At 42.7% G+C, this 17,500-nt stretch overlaps 1 protein-coding gene across 2 annotated transcripts in view; it reads right to left on the reverse strand.

The window, feature by feature from the left end:
* Positions 1–9,839: 9,839 nt before the first annotated feature.
* cdo1 (cysteine dioxygenase, type I) overlaps positions 9,840–17,500 on the reverse strand; it is a 15,763-nt gene continuing 8,102 nt past the window's right edge. For both annotated transcript variants that reach the window (XM_081349725.1, XM_081349724.1), the window contains 2 exons: positions 14,457–14,626; positions 9,840–10,486 (listed from right to left, as the gene is read on the reverse strand). In XM_081349725.1, the coding sequence (XP_081205851.1) occupies positions 10,457–10,486; positions 14,457–14,626 (200 nt within the window). In that variant the 3' untranslated portion in view covers positions 9,840–10,456. The remainder of the gene's footprint in view (positions 10,487–14,456; positions 14,627–17,500) is intronic.

The raw sequence follows: 17,500 nt of genomic DNA on the forward strand, positions 1-17,500 counted from the left end.
ATACAGCAAACCAACAATCAAACAAACATCTGACAAAGACATGACATACACACACACACACACACATGGCAAGAAGCCGGCAGTGGATAGAGCAGGTCTAGAAATGTGTTAATGTTGACAGATCTGAAATTCAAGAAGCCATTTCTTTAAATGGTTCTTAAATGTACAAAATGTGTTTAGATTTCTGATGATGAAGGGAATGCGGTTCCCCTCAGTAGCAGCTCGAACAGAAAAAGAAGTGTGACCAAATACACTTTTCCTAAAGGGAACGACACGATCTCCCCTCGCCTCTGGGTCTGCTGGGATCAGCCGTACGGATGCTAACACACTGGTGGAGTGGAGGGGATGATAAACCATGAATAATTTTGTATAGAAGACATAGATTTGACCATGTTTTCCCAGCTGAGTGATTATGTTTTTGTAATATTGGACAATGATGAGAAATAATTGGTTTCTTATCCAGAATTTTAACAGATTGTTAGTAAAGTGACTGCAGAGGTTTCAGAGATGTAACCCCAGCGTGTGTCCAGATGGGTGGACAGACAGTAAGTGATGTGTGAGAAGATCATGGAGTGTTTGTACATTTTTGCTGCCTGTGTGGACATTAGATGGCGAATGTGTCTAAAATTCATGAGGTTAAATTTGATGCGATTACAGACCCTTTTTACATGCGATGTAAACGACAACTTTAAATCAATCAAAACCCCCAGATATTTGTACTCTGACACGATCTGCAGCCTTTCCCCAGAAACGAAAATATCCGGCTCAACACTAAAGGTTTTGTGGGACTTTGTGAAAAACATTGCTACTGTTCCTGATGTATTCGGCTGCAGGCAGGAGTGTTTCAGCCAAGCTGTAATGTTATCCATGGATTTAGTGAGCTTCTCAGCCACCTGAGAGATATTCATACCATGAACATAGACTACAGTGTCATCAGCACACATCTGCACAGACACATCAGGACAGACGGACGGAAGGTCATTTATATAAAGTGGGAACGATAGAGGCCCTAAGATAGATCCTTGAGGAAGACCGGTGGACTAAGAGTGGCTGATTTAAAAGACTGGACTCTGACATGTTGGAGGCGGTCAGTGAGGTAAGACTCAATCCATTTAAGCGCATCCGAGGAAAAGTTAAAACTGCATAGTTTTGCCAGCAAGATTGTATAATTAACAGTGTCAAAAGCCTTCCTGAGACCCAGGAACACCGCACCAACAACCCCACCTCGGTCCAACAGAGCCCTGATGTTTTCAGTAAAGAAGCCAGTCGCAGTCTCGGTGGAGTAATCGGCTCTGCGTAGGGTGGAGGGCAAAGGGTGTGGGATTTAGATGGTTAATAATTTGTTTTGCTCTCAGTTTCTCTGCAGGCAATATACTGATGGGTCTGTAGTTGGACATGGAATGAGGATCTCCACTTTTGAAAATTGGATCAACAACAGCTGGCTTCCACACGCTATTTTATGAAATAGACATGTTAATTATTTTGGTGATGGGGGATATGATTGATGTACTTAGTGCCTTGAGCATTAGCGTATCCATATCAAAAATATCTTTACATTTTGATGGTCTGAGTGATTTAATGGTCTGTGATACCTCTGATTCTGTGATGTTAATTAAACTAAAAACGAATTGACTTTTGTCTATTGACGGAGTGTGTATGTTCTCTGGTGTAAAACAGTTCGCTATGTTAGCCACAGAATCAATAAAATAGTGATTAAATGCTTCTGCTATAACCGGAAGATTGTTTGTCGGTTTTTTATTTATTTTAATTACTGGAGTGTTTTGTTCTTTGGGGCGATCACCCATCATTTCTCTCAGCTGACTCCATATTGTTTTAGTATTTCCATTGGATTTTTCAATTATAGTGAGAAAGAAATCTGCCTTTGCAACTTACAACTTTATTTCTCAACATGGTGAAACATCCTCTGTCATGACTTGATTTAGTTTTATTTGCTAGTTTTAGGGCTTGGTCTCGTTCTTTCATGATTTTTATGATGTCTGGACCAGATGCCTTTCTGACAATCCGGGAGAGTTCGGCGGCTACGTCCAGCGTCTTTCCCATGAGGAATGGCTGCGGTTTGAAGCAGAAGAAAGAGCTTTCCGAAAAATCCTGGACACGAAGCTGATCGACGATAGACAGAGGATAACATTTACTGGAACAGACCCGACACAGTGGAATAAACTCATGGCGATCTTAAATGGAATATACCACAAAAACGGCACGTTTTCTGCGCATCATCGAAACGGCAGACCATACGGAATACCTCTTCTCAAATACACAGCGAGGATTCTCAACACACTGCCGAACACTGCCAAGCCCCCAACAGCCAGAACATCAGTGGATAGAGAAACAGTTTTGCTTTACGCGCTCAACAGAACAGCGAGGACGCAGCGGAAAAGACTCCCCAGAAAGGTGAGTCGCGATGAAATTGCCCATCTCTGGAGTAACAACAAGACTAAAGCTATTAGAGTCATTCTTAATAATAGTATTTTCACAGAACCTCCGTCAAGCACGAATGATACAGAGCGAGTTTATAACTATTACTGCGATAAAAACCAAGCAGATGTCACCGGTGAACGCCGCGCCCCCTGGCTAGATGCGCTGGAGTTAATTCCCCCTACCGAAACACCGAATACCTCACTGTTTACATCTCAGGAGGTTTTAAGGGTGATTGAAAGCCTACCGAACAACAAGGCGTGCGGATCTGATGGCGTTACGTATGAAACACTTAAATCCACGAAACAATGGACATGTATCGCACTAACGCAAATATTTAATGTCTGTCTGACCAATGAGAAAATACCAAATTCGTGGAAAGGAGCCCTTATTCACAGAATTCCGAAAAAAGACGATATACCTGACAACCCAGCAACATGGAGAGACATCTCTTTACTCCCTACCATTTACAAAGTTCTTATGAAGTGCATCCTGAATCGCATCCTGCCATGGCTCTGCGAAATGAACATATTGTTGGAAAAACAAAAAGCTTATATTAATCGTCAAGGCATGAACGAGCACGTTTTCTGCCTGAAAACAGCAATGGATGATTTTAAGCATGAATCCACCAAGTTGTATGCAGTCTTTCTAGACTTCCGTGATGCATTCGGCTCATTGCCGCATGATGTTATGATTAAAGCCTTAGACGAAATTAACAAACAACTGTCCTGTGCTGTGCCGACCGTAACGCATCACACACAGTTCTGAAGAACACAGCCCTACAAGACGGTATCCACAGATTCACAATTAAAGCTCGTCTTCAGGTACTACCAACAAAGTCCAACCTAGCAACATGGTTTCCATCTGCACACGAGCCGTTCTGCCTGCAACATCACAGCCGGCACAGAGAGACGATGGCGCACATCAGCGGCTGCTCCGCTACACAGGACTGTAGATCGCGCGCCACGGCCGCAGTGCTGCACTCTCAGTGGAGGAGCTCAGAGACTATGCCAACCTCACCACAATCCATGTTAACGAACAGATCAAGACAGACTGGTTCTCCCCCCCACACGAGCAGTGCGCTACATTGGAAACTGCCATAAATCACTTACCAAACACACCTGACATAGTTGTAATTATTTTTTTACAATCACTTTGTTACTATTTTCAGAACCTTGATGTCATTTTTCACAACTCTAGACACAAAACTCACAACCAATGATCAAAATGCACATTTTTTCAAAACTCTAACCCTTTTCTCAATTGCTTGGATACAATACACATAAAACTTAGATCATTTGTTCATTCAACAAAAATCACCTGTTCAATATGACACAACTTAACATCAAAGTACTACTATTTCAAAAGGCAATTCACACATTACATTTCAAATGAGTGTCTATTCATTTCCTTACAATGATCTAACTATCAATTGATACAACTGCTCAAAATGATAAGTTACTGTTGCATTACTCTGAATGCATAGTTGTATGGAAACAGACAAACAATCTTCCATGTTTAAATCATGAAAGTTTCACGATAAGATTCATTGTCACCAATTAGCGTGGAGCATGAACCAATTAGACTACAATATCCATGGATGTAGCCTAATATTTGATCATAATGCTTCATCAGACACTGTGTCTATGGTCCCAAATACTGTACCACCTTTTCAGACTATGTACAGTATTGACAGCACTGCACTGTATAGATCATCACTCCTGTTCTGTTTCTTACAGTACAAGCAAGCAAGTTGAGCAACACTGCATTTGATGTTTTACAGTCTTTTCTATTTCATAGCTAATTATTTTTGCTTTGATTCAAATAACCCTATGTTGTGATTGTACTGTAGTGTTTTGCATCAATATATTACAAACTTTGTTCAATGATTCCACTGTAGTATTCTCTCTACTACTGCAGTGCCTTTACAGAGATGTATTTACTGTACATGTAGTGCCATAATGAAACCTGTATCACCTATTTTGTTCTACAATATTTAAATCATCATAAGAGCAAGGCCAAAAAACTGATAAGACATTGCTCTGTATCAGCAGTGATCGGTGGCCTCTACATATGGAGGCGCAGGCGCCACCTTCACCCTTAATGTGCGTAATGGACTGAGATACTGGCTGCTGTTGTACACCTTTCTGCCAAAGTTGGGTTATGCCATTATATACGCTTATCTTCTAATTCAAATAAAGAATTTAAATATGTGTGTGTGTGTGTGTCTGTGTGTGTGTGTGTGTGTGTGTGTGTGTGTGTGTGTGTGTGTGTGTGTGTGTGTGTGTGTGTGTGTGTGTGTGTGTCCACCAGAGGGCAGCCTCCGCTCAGTCTCCTCATGCGAGTGTGTGTGTGTGTGTGTGTGTGTGTGTGTGTGTCCACCAGAGGGCAGCCTCCGCTCAGTCTCCTCATGCGAGTGTGTGTGTGTGTGTGTGTGTGTGTGTGTGTGTGTGTGTGTGTGTGTGTGTGTGTGTCCACCAGAGGGCAGCCTCCGCTCAGTCTCCTCATGATCTGATGATGTGGCGTTCGGGCCGGTGTCTCTGGTCTGGCTGGTTGTTAGCATACACTCTCAGAAAAAAAGGTACGAAAGCTGTCACTGGGGCTGTACCTTTTCAAAAGGTACACTTTTGTTCCTTTTAGGTACTAATATGTACCATTAAGGTACCAATATGCACCCTTTAGGTACAAAAATGTACCTTTTAAAAAGGTACAGCCCCAGTGACAGCTTTCGTACCTTTTTTTCTGAGATTGTAACCTGATAGCACACAATCACAACTACACAATCACAACTACACAATCACAACTACACAATCACAACTACACAATCACAACTACACAATCTGACTCCAGAAATCCTCTCCACTGGAGATCAACATTCGCTGCAGATAAACATGATGTTCTTCCTCAGTGTTTCTGTCTCGTTCTCCAGCACAAATATCTGAACATCCTTAAATCAGGACACACTAACTGGAGAAGCGACATGACTGAAGATATTAGGACTGAACAATGAATCAAAATGAAGTGAGTTTGAGCTTATAGAAGAACAAATATCTGTCAGTGAGTCAGAGAAATAATCTTGTTTCCCATTGAATTAACACTGACTCCACTGGCAGATATTTGTTCTTGTTCTTAAAGGGATAGTTCACATTAGCCCATGATTTCCTCTCCCTCATCCTCGGTGTGTGTGACACTCTTCTGTCAGACGAACACGATCCGAGTTATACAAAATAATGTCCTGCTCTTCCAGCTTTATAATGGCAGTGAATGACTGTATATATTGTACGTCCATCATAAAAGTGAATCCATGTGTGTGTGTGTGTGTGTGTGTGTGTGTGTGTGTGTGTGTGTGTGTGTGTGTGTGTGTGTGTGTGTGTGTGTGTGTGTGTGTGTGTGTGTGTGTGTGTGTGTGAGTGTGTGAGTGTGTGCGCGTCTGTGTGATCGTGGATACTGCTGTAGTGGAGCAAACATAGGAGAGAGTGTGTGTGTGTGTGTGTGTGTGTGTGTGTGTGTGTGTGTGTGTGTGTGTGTGTGTGTGTGTGTGTGTGTGTGTGTGTGTGTGTGTGTGTGTGTGTGTGTGTGTGTGTGTGTGTGTGTGTGTGTGTGTGTGAGTGTGTGAGTGTGTGCGCGTCTGTGTGATCGTGGATACTGCTGTAGTGGAGCAAACATAGGAGAGAGTGTGTGTGTGTGTGTGTGTGTGTGTGTGCTCTGGAAAGAGCAGCTCAGCTAATGTGAGTACAGGGACAGTAATGAGAAAAGCGGCTGTTATTCAGGAGTTCTCCTTCTTCCTCACGGACACACATCAGGATCATGAAGCTGAACAGCAGGAATCACCAATAACCCTTTCTCCACACATTCTGATCGTATTGTCTGATTTGTCAATGGTAAAGTAAAAATGACACACAAAACAACCAAATGTTTCCTCAGTGACAGTCTCATCTCTCCCATAATAATCTATATGAACAATTCCAGTCTGGTTTCCCTCCTCTTCATAGCACAGAAACAGCTCTCCTCAACGGGACCGAACGGGAGGTGAATGATTTTAACTGGATGAACTGAGTGCGGCCCGAGAGATAATAAACCAGATAAGAGGTGTGTGAGTGACACCAGTAGAGGAGAGTCTGTCTAGATCAGGACGGCGTGTGAAACTGAAGGCCGCACAAGGAGAAGGAGAAGGGTTAGTAAACCTGAGTCAGCCGCTCGGAGAAGGGCGTTCGTGATCTTAAGGAGTGCTGTTTCTGTGCTATGAAGAGGACGGAAACCAGACTGGAATTGTTCATAGAGATTATTATGGGAGAGATGAGAATGGAGTTGAGCAGCAACTATTTTTTCAAGAATTTTGGAGATGAATGGAAGATTTGAAATAGGACGAACATTATTGAGTTACAGCAGCTGTCTTCAGAGAAGAGTGAATGATGTCTGTAATGAGAGGGGTCTAATCTGCAGGATGAAGATCTGGAGTTTTGAATGAGTGGGAAATGTCATTGACTGAGGGTTAGCTAATGCTGAGAGTAAATGGGTGGGAGTGAATTAAACTGAGACAGGCGAGTTAGGAGCAGAAGTAGACATCAGCTGCTGGTGGAGGTGTTCATTTTTTAAAGAGAAAAATTATAATATAGTATTACAAAAATCAGAAGAGTACAAGTGAGGAGGAAGTGGATTATCCAATCATCACGTCAATACAACCAGCTGTCAATCATCACGTCAATCCAACCAGCTGTCAATCATCACGTCAGTCCAACCAGCTGTCAATCATCACGTCAATCCAACCAGCTGTCAATCATCACGTCAATCCAACCAGCTGTCAATCATCACGTCAATCCAACCAGCTGTCAAAAGTCAGTAATCAACGTCTACCCAATCAGCTAACCTTAAACTCTCATCGACTCTCCCGTGTTCCTCGACAGTCTCCACACACACACACACACACACACACACACACACACACACACACACACACACCTTATCTTGGGTGTTTTCATAACAACAGAACACAGAAAGGTGGATGATTTGATAATTTTGGAAACACCGAATCAGTGTAAATGTTCATTCCTCCTGCAGATATGGACAGATAAAGACACTGAGAGCTGATGATAATAATATCTGTTATCGGCTGTGAATCATCGACTCCTATGGGAAGGTATTACTGTGTTTCTCGAAACGTTTAGCACATGACCCTGGACCACAAAACCAGTCATAGGGCTACAATTTTTGAAACTGAGATTTATATATCATCTGAAAGCTGAATAGATAAGCTTTCCATTTATGAATGAATTGTTATGATAGGACAATATTTGGCCATGATATAACTATTGAAAATCTGGAATCTGAGGGTGCAAAAAAATCTAAATTTGCCAGCCAATCACACACACAAGTCCTTGATGTTACTGCATTCACTTACAAAAATAATTTTTGGATATATTTACTGTAGGAAATTTACCAAATATATTCATGGAACATGATCTTTACTTAATATCCTAATAATTTTTGCCATAAAATAAAAAATGATAATTTCTCCCATACATGTATTGTTGGCTATTGCCACAGATTTCCCCGTGCGACTCGAGACTGGGTTAGACTGGGTTAGACTGGGTTTGTGGTCCAGGGTCACATTTCACTTGTTTTTACACACGGTCCAATTTTCTCAATGTTCTCTGCAAAACTCTACTCGGTGTCCTCATTTTGCCAGGAAAACACAAACACACAATATAATTACCTCAAGTGTCACACTGTGAACTCAGATAACACACATTTATCATGTGTAAACATTAGGTAGCAAAACTGACGACGCTCACTCAGAATCTCAGGATTTGGCCGAGAATGCTGAATTATATATATATATATATATATATATATATATATATATATATATATATATATATATATATGTTTTACTGTAATTGACAGTGAACTACTGTATTGCATTCCAAGTTCATATTTAATTCATTGGTATTATAGACTTTTTCTTTTCTTCTTCTGAAAGATCTCTTTTAAGAATAAGAATTAATGAAAATAGACTTCACTTAAAGATTATGGTGGATTGTTTCATGAATTGTGTGTTAGCGGCAATCCAGAAAAACTGTAATAATCTTCCACCTTTGATCCAGTTTCTGTGATGTGAGTTCTGCGGAAAAAACACAGTCATTATGTTTTATGGGTGTTTTCTCAACGGCACTGATATGATAGTGATGAAAACATTGGGTTATGAAACCCGACGGGACCTTTCTCTCTCGACACCAGTGACGGGCCAGGCGTATCCCAGAAGCCCCTGCTGTTTGATGGGAATGCTGACGATACGTGACTGAATTCTGTTCTCAGAAGCTCAATGTTCCTGCTGTATTGATTTTGTTGGCACATTATTAATACGGCCATCCAATGGGAGCGAACGACACACACGTTACGCAACTCAACATTTGGCACAAGAGTGCATGAAGAAAACCCTTTTCCAGCACGAGAGAGAACAGCGTCACACTGGATCAGAAGCTTCCAGACTCGAGTCAATACACTTCATTTCATACAGGACAGATCCATCAGAGTAGCTTCGGTCATAATAAAGAGAATCAATAATGCAAACTTCATCAAATATGAGACAGAAGACAATAGAGTCATTATTCAGCCCAAGAATATACTAGTCATCAATTAAATAACTTAATAAACCAAACCAAACACCTTGTAATCACGGTTTGCTTTGCTTACATGATGGAACATCTCGCAAGTTATTTTAGCAAAAATGACGTAACCAAATTTTATTTGGTTATTTTGGCTAGAAGTGTGTTTCTCATAGTCGGACTATATCAGTTAACCGGTGAGATGACGGCTGTTATTCCTGGATATGAAGTGTTGTTTAAACCCCTCAACAGGGAGTGAGTGATGCTGTGAATAATAATAGCACTTCAGTAGTTATTGGAATCTGCCCTTGCTTTTCATTGAATGATAATCTTTTCCTCTGTAGCTTCGAGTTCATTCCTGCAAATATGATCCAGAATAAGAGCTTCTGCAGTGTCAATAAACCCAGAATAACTAAAATATCTTCTAAAAATCATGTGCTATGAAAGTTAAGAAAACGTTATTTCTCAATATTCTCTGAATGTTTAAAAAAAAATCATGTTTTTTAAAATGTTTTAGAAAACGTTAAGGGAACATTCCATTGTATCATTCTTCTAACATAATTGGAACATTACTTTTGAACGTGCGGAAACAAGTAACAATATTTAAAAAATGTTTCAGGAACTCTCCATGAACATTCTGTTATTCTGTTACTGGAAGAATGTTTGTTCCTAACTTCGAGGACAGAACGTTCCCTGTTCCCCGAGACAAGCTTCAACACGAGCAGCTTCACTTCAGATCATCAATAACCAGAGGAGTTATGAGAACTCCAGCATTTGAAGACACAAAAACCAAACACACGTGGCTAAATGTTTTTTTATTTACTTGTTAAGACAAAAAAGTCATTTCCAGATTCAGGTCCATTTTAAATAAAAGCTCCAGTTTACAAATGCAGAGACTATAGACATCAATTACTGACAGCAAGATTCATAAAAATAAACTCTTCCATGCAAACGTTCATCTGGAAAGCGAATAAAAAAGCATGTGGAGGCCTGTGATTATCAACACACACACACACACACACCGAACGATGGAGAGCAAGTGCTGCGTTTCAGAGCGTTTCAGGACAGCGCTTTCAGAGGGACAAAGGGAAAGACAAATAGTTTCTTCTCATAAATTACAGACTTCCAACAAACAGCTCTCGTCCCGTACCAGCACAAAGAGCGATTACACAGGTCACAGACACACAGGAATGCTGGGAGAATGGCTTCTCCTCCAACAAAGAGCGGATTGACGCGCGGCTCATTCAGCAGCGCTAGCCAGCGTTAAACTAGGCCACGATTAAGCAACTTCAATCACCACCGAGACCCTCTTCTCTTCCCACTGTCCTTTGCCAATCTTAGAAAGTGTTGGATCAAGTTTTAAACATCATTTATGTGGAAATTTGGCCGTGAGTTCCATCGTCGTTCTCGCCGTCTCAGTTGTTTTCCTGTGAAACGGTTGTTTCCTGTAAAAAAACAACATAAAAGCAGTAAAACAAAAGCACAAGCTTCTAATTAACAGATAAAGACTTAAAACTTAAAAGCGAGTGAACGACGAGCTCATTGGCGCTTTGCTATCTTATCTTATCAAAGCACAGCGCTGATGTTGAAACTATTTTGTCCAGACAGCGATTTGGTCAAAGTGAAGTTATGCAAGCTGTGAATGCAGATAAGTTTGGCAGAAGTGGAGCACATGTGGAAGACATTATCCTGCGGGAACAGACGTTACGTCACGGAGCGTTCAGGGCTCTACACACTCCGACTGAAGCCACACAACATCACTGCTAATACACTGATAACAGCTTATCTTCAGATAAATACATATTAACTTTACAGCCTGAGACTCTTTCAAAGGGTTCCAGTTCATTCAGATTCACCCGACTGATCTTATCAGATCGTTTGAGGCTCGTTTCTTATAAGGTGAAAACGTGAGCGTGAAAACACCCCAAAACACTTTTTTTGAGATGTGACCTGATATGCACATCAATGAAAACACTAAAAGCACAATACATTTTACCAATAAGTGGAAATTTATTATTTTTGCGTTTTCACGAGCAATTTCGTTCTCCCGGGTTGAAAAACAAAGTCAAAGCACCATCAGGGAATGTGAGGTAGAAGCGAGCCGGAGTGTGTGATTGGCTGAATGTGAGGTAGAAGCGAGCCGGAGTGTGTGATTGGCTGAATGTGAGGTAGAAGCGAGCCGGAGTGTGTGATTTTTCCATCTTAAAAATATATCTAAATTACGTCATATGCTCTCATTGACAAATGCGGAACAATTAGTTCATGTGTTCATGACCTCAAGGCTAGATTATTGTAATGCTCTACTGGGTGGTTGCCCTGCACGCTTAATAAACAAACTACAGCTGGTTCAAAACGCAGCAGCTCGAGTTCTTACCAGAACAAGGAAGTATGACCATATTAGCCCAGTTCTGTCAAAACTGCACTGGCTCCCTATTAAACATCGCATAAATTTTAAAATATTGCTGATCACTTACAAAGCACTGAATGGTTTAGCTCCGCAGTACTTGAGCGAGCTCTTAACGCATTATAGTCCGTCACGTCTGTTACGATCTCAAAATTCCGGCCAGTTGATTATACCTAGAATATCAAAATCCACTGCTGGCAGTAGATCCTTCTCCTATTTAGCACCAAAACTCTGGAACAGTCTTCCTACCATTGTCCGGGAAGCAGACACACTCTGTCAGTTCAAAGCTAGACTAAAGACACATCTCTTTGACCTAGCATTCACATAATACATTATAGACTTCTATAATTTAATGTTATGCTGCATAGATTAGGTCAGCCGGAACCGGGAACACTTCCCAAAAATCGTGATGTACTCGTTACATCATGAGAAGAATGGCATCTACGCTAATTTTAGTGTCTGTGTTTATCCCAAGGGTTTTCCTGCAGCCTGCCGGATCCAGGCCGTATCCAGATCTGACGAAGGACCTTCGCCTGGACCGATGACAACGCAGTGCTGAAGTGCCAACTAGTCTCTCCCTATGGAGGATCCCACTACCACTCTACAGATAAGGCGTTGTCGGGAAAATTCGTCTCGCGGTCCTACCCTAAAGCAACAAATAAAATAAAATTCCTTATCAAAATTTTTAAGGAAAGACAAGTATTTTGTTTAGGCTTGGCTTGTAGGGAATTCCAAACCTGCGTATATTCAAATGCACATAACTATAGAACCCATTCTAAATGCGCATGTGAACGCCATCAGCGTTTCTCACAGGTTCGCGTTTAAAGTCTGTGTAGAGGGAATGGTGTCGTCTTAGCGGCCCCTAATTTGATAACAAATGATCATTGTGACAGAAGCAAATCAATTAAAACTAACTTTAGATGGAAATAACTTAACTCTGCTGTAAAGCCGAAACAATCTCTGTTACCTTAAATTATACGCTTATCTCTGTAAAGCTGCTTTGAGACAATCTACATTGTTAAAAGCCCTATATAAATGACGATGACTTGACTTGACTTGATTGGCTGAATGTGAGGTAGAAGCGAGCTGGAGTGTGTGATTGGCTGAATGTGAGGTAGAAGCGAGCCGGAGTGTGTGATTGGCTGAATGTGAGGTAGAAGCGAACCGGAGTGTGTGATTGGCTGAATGTGAGGTAGAAGCGAACCGGAGTGTGTGATTGGCTGAATGTGAGGTAGCAGCGAACCGGAGTGTGTGATTGGCTGAATGTGAGGTAGAAGCGAGCCGGAGTGTGTGATTGGCTGAATGTGAGGTAGAAGCGAGCCGGAGTGTGTGATTGGCTGAATGTGAGGTAGAAGCGAGCCGGAGTGTGTGATTGGCTGAATGTGAGGTAGAAGCGAACCGGAGTGTGTGATTGGCTGAATGTGAGGTAGAAGCGAACCGGAGTGTGTGATTGGCTGAATGTGAGGTAGAAGCGAACCGGAGTGTGTGATTGGCTGAATGTGAGGTAGAAGCGAGCCGGAGTGTGTGATTGGCTGAATGTGAGGTAGAAGCGAGCCGGAGTGTGTGATTGGCTGAATGTGAGGTAGAAGCGAGCCGGAGTGTGTGATTGGCTGAATGTGAGGTAGAAGCGAGCCGGAGTGTGTGATTGGCTGAATGTGAGGTAGAAGCGAACCGGAGTGTGTGATTGGCTGAATGTGAGGTAGAAGCGAACCGGAGTGTGTGATTGGCTGAATGTGAGGTAGAAGCGAGCCGGAGTGTGTGATTGGCTGAATGTGAGGTAGAAGCGAACCGGAGTGTGTGATTGGCTGAATGTGAGGTAAAAGCGAGCCGGAGTGTGTGATTGGCTGAATGTGAGGTAGAAGCGAGCCGGAGTGTGTGATTGGCTGAATGTGAGGTAGAAGCGAACCGGAGTGTGTGATTGGCTGAATGTGAGGTAGAAGCGAGCCGGAGTGTGTGATTGGCTGAATGTGAGGTAGAAGCGAGCCGGAGTGTGTGATTGGCTGAATGTGAGGTAGAAGCGAACCGGAGTGTGTGATTGGCTGAATGTGAGGTAGAAGCGAGCCGGAGTGTGTGATTGGCTGAATGTGAGGTAGAAGCGAGCCGGAGTGTGTGATTGGCTGAATGTGAGGTAGAAGCGAGCCGGAGTGTGTGATTGGCTGAATGTGAGGTAGAAGCGAACCGGAGTGTGTGATTGGCTGAATGTGAGGTAGAAGCGAACCGGAGTGTGTGATTGGCTGAATGTGAGGTAGAAGCGAGGCTTCGGAGTGTGTGATTGGCTGAATGTGAGGTAGAAGCGAGCCGGAGTGTGTGATTGGCTGAATGTGAGGTAGAAGCGAGCCGGAGTGTGTGATTGGCTGAATGTGAGGTTTATTCATGAGAAAGAGCTTGATCTATCCAATCACTGCGCTGTATTACGCATGAGATCATCGTATTACAGGAGAATTCAAACGACATGCGAGAACGGTTTCTGCCCGCGCGATAAATTTAACAACGCTCGCAGCGCGGATCATGTCGTTCATATACGGACCCAAGCGAGCGCGTTTCAAGCTTTTATGGACATATTTCATATACTCTAGTTCTCTAAACATGAACCAGCACTGTGTGTGTGTGCACATGTCTTCATCAGATGAAATATATGTGCGAATAAGGACACTGATACAGCCGTACGTCTGATCACGAACGCGACGACACGGTGCATTACTCTGATGCACAGAGCACGATGATGTAGTGGGCCTGGGCAAAGCAACTATGCCTGTATTCTGTTAAACTGATGCGTCATTTGTTCAGAGACTGTAGTGCTCGTAAATGTACTGAAACAATTATTATTAGACCTTTTAAATGTTCGTCCGCGTTTCTCCCTCGTTTTGGCAGTTTGTTATATAGGGTCAGATTTTTAACCCTCAACTCTATTTTTTTTCTCTCTGAGGTCATATTTTAATATTCATGTGTCTGTTTAGACCCTTTTACAGTTGGTATGATGAAAGGAGGATGAAGGACTCTGGCACACTCACATACGGTGTCCTCTCCCCGTACCGGCTCCAGAAGGTCATCCTGACGGCGTTGCGGTGTCCGGTGCGCTGGTCGAAGGTCTGGCAGGCCTGGAACGGGGGACTGTAGAGGTGGAGGCTGACCGCGCTCTCAGTGTGACTGACGTTCTCCACGCGGTGAAGCCCGATGGAGTCTGGAACAGGGAAGCGTTTCAGGACATGCAGAGCAAAATTCTAATTGTCTGATCTTTTGCAAAAAAGCATTATTGATGAATATAATATATTAATAAGAAATAAACACTTTTGGTATAAGATAAGATCAGTGATTTATTCTACTTTATGATGCTGGAAACTATTATCACCTGATCATCTTTGTTTCTGGTTTCCTTTGCAACAAATTATGTGCTTGTTAAACACTGTTAGACCACAAACTCATATAAAAAACCAAGAGTCAAACTGTGCAACTAAACGAAACACTGATCACCATAATGGTGACCAAACATTTTCAATAAACATCAATATCTAAACCTCTGTTAATTCTCAATAAGAACCTCAGCAGATGAAAGTCAGAAATAAAGTCAAGCTTGTTATTAATAAGTAAAGCTGGTAATGCTGTTAAATCCTCCTCTGCTGAGATCTTGAGAGATTTAATGTCTTCTTTTATCTTCAGTTGATTTCATCTAAGACTGGCTGAAGTCAGTTGTAGTTCTTGAGTTTGTTTCATGTCTTGTTTAATGTCTCAGTCATGTGATTCCCTGTTTTAGTCATGTGACCCTGCCATGTGTTCCCTTTTATGTGTCATGTTCTTATTGGTTCATTGTATCATTGTGCACAGGTGTCCCTTGTCTTGTCATTAGTCCTTGTATATCTAAGCCCTCATGTTTGCCTTGTTACTTTGTCAAGTATTGTTACGTGTAACCACTGTTGGGAAGCGGCACGTTCATGTTCATGTTCATGTTCATGTTCATGTTCATGTTCATGTTCATGTTCATGTTCATGTTCATGTTCATGTTCATGTTCATGTTCATGTTCTGAGTTCCATGCCATGCCAAACCTGAGTCTACGGACAAAATGGCCACCGCACGTGTGTATACTGAAGGGCTGGATTCTGGAATCAATATCTAATGAGTGATTTTAATCAAGTATTAATCAATATTTTTCCTTCTAAATATCACATGAGTTGAAAGACTTCTCTAGGCTAATGAGATTTTACTGTTTTACAGAAGTTAGCAGTGTGGTATTCTCTAATGACTGTATTAAATATCTGAGCGGTGACTGAATGGTCTCGCCCACGCCAGTGATGCAGTGACAGTGCTTGCTTATTTAGCCGGCTTCCAGAAATGAAATATGGACATGTTTTGTTTGAGAAAGGTCTTCATATAAGGGTCATTGGAACCAATAGTTTAAGGGACCATTTCTTTGTTAAAGTCTTACTTTCCAGTTAGATTAAAGTGTCCTCTCCTTGAGAGAAAGAACACATTATCTTGATGTTTTGAGAAGACTCTCCTGTTTATAGTTAGAGCCTGGCCAAATCCAACCTTGGACAAGCTGTGTGTGTGTGTGTGTGTGTGTGTGTGTGTGTGTGTGTGTGTGTGTGTGTGTGTGGTGAAGGGTATAACTGCTGTGTGTGTGTGTGTGTGGTGAAGGGTATAACTGCTGTGTGTGTGTGTGTGTGTGTGTGTGTGTGTGTGTGTGTGTGTGGTGAAGGGTATAACTGCTGTGTGTGTGTATGTGTGTGTGTGTGTGTGTGTGTGGTGAAGGGTATAACTGCTGTGTGTGTGTGTGTGTGTGTGTGTGTGTGTGTGTGGTGAAGGGTATAACTGCTGTGTGTGTGTGTGTGTGTGTGTGTGTGTGTGTGTGTGTGTGTGTGGTGAAGGGTATAACTGCTGTGTGTGTGTGTGTGTGTGTGTGTGTGTGTGTGTGTGTGTGTGGTGAAGGGTATAACTGCTGTGTGTGTGTGTGTGTGTGTGTGTGTGTGTGTGTGTGTGTGTGTGTGTGGTGAAGGGTATAACTGCTGTGTGTGTGTGTGTGTGTGTGTGTGTGTGTGTGTGTGTGTGGTGAAGGGTATAACTGCTGTGTGTGTGTGTGGTGAAGGGTATAACTGCTGTGTGTGTGTGTGTGTGTGTGTGTGTGTGTGTGGTGAAGGGTATAACTGCTGTGTGTGTGTGTGTGTGTGTCTGTGTGGTGAAGGGTATAACTGCTGTGTGTGTGTGTGTGTGTGTGTGGTGAAGGGTATAACTGCTGTGTGTTTGTAACTGTAAGCGCGGCGCCCTACGAACTCCTTGTGAGTCTTGAAGCTGAACTTCTGCTGATGAAACTGTAAACTATCTTCAGTAAAAAAAATATTTTATTTATTACAATTCTGACTCTTATTGACTTAAATTGACTGCACTTCTGACTCCGGGTCTTAATTAATTATATCTGGTCCTTGGGTCTTTAACTCTAAATCCCTGATGCGGCGCTGATCATCATGGCCACGGATATTGTGTCTGTGTGGGCAGCACATCGACTCCGACCCGTGAGCCGGCCGAGCCAGAGGCCCCTGGCTAAGATGGCGCCGTTCCAGAATCTCGTCCCAAGATGGCCGCAAGACTGGTGTCCCACTGAAGCTCAGCAGGGTTGAGCATGGTCAGTACCTGGATGGGAGACTCCTGGGAAAACCAGGTTGGTGCTGGAAGAGGTGTTAGTGAGGCCAGCAGGGGGCGCTCACCCTGTGGTCTGTGTGGGTCCTAACGCCCCAGTGTAGTGGTGGGGACACTATACTGTCAAAGAGCAGGGATAGCTCTTTCGGATGAGACGTTGAACCGAGGTCCTGACTCTCCGTGGTCACAAAAAATCCCAGGATGTCCTTTGAAAGAGTAGGGGTGTGACGCCGGAGTCCTGGACAGAATTTGCCCATTTGCCCATCATGGCCTCCTAATCATCCCCATATACTGACTGGCTTCATCACTGTCTCCTCTCCACCAGTAAGCTGGTGTGTGGTGGGCGTTCTGGCCCAATATGGCTGCCGTCGCATCATCAGGTGGTGCTGCACATTGGTGGTGGTTGAGGAGATTCCCCCCTTCTAT

This window comes from Scardinius erythrophthalmus (assembly GCF_964197995.2).
Source record: "Scardinius erythrophthalmus genome assembly, chromosome: 20".
In the NCBI taxonomy this organism is placed as follows: Eukaryota; Metazoa; Chordata; class Actinopteri; order Cypriniformes; family Leuciscidae; genus Scardinius; species Scardinius erythrophthalmus.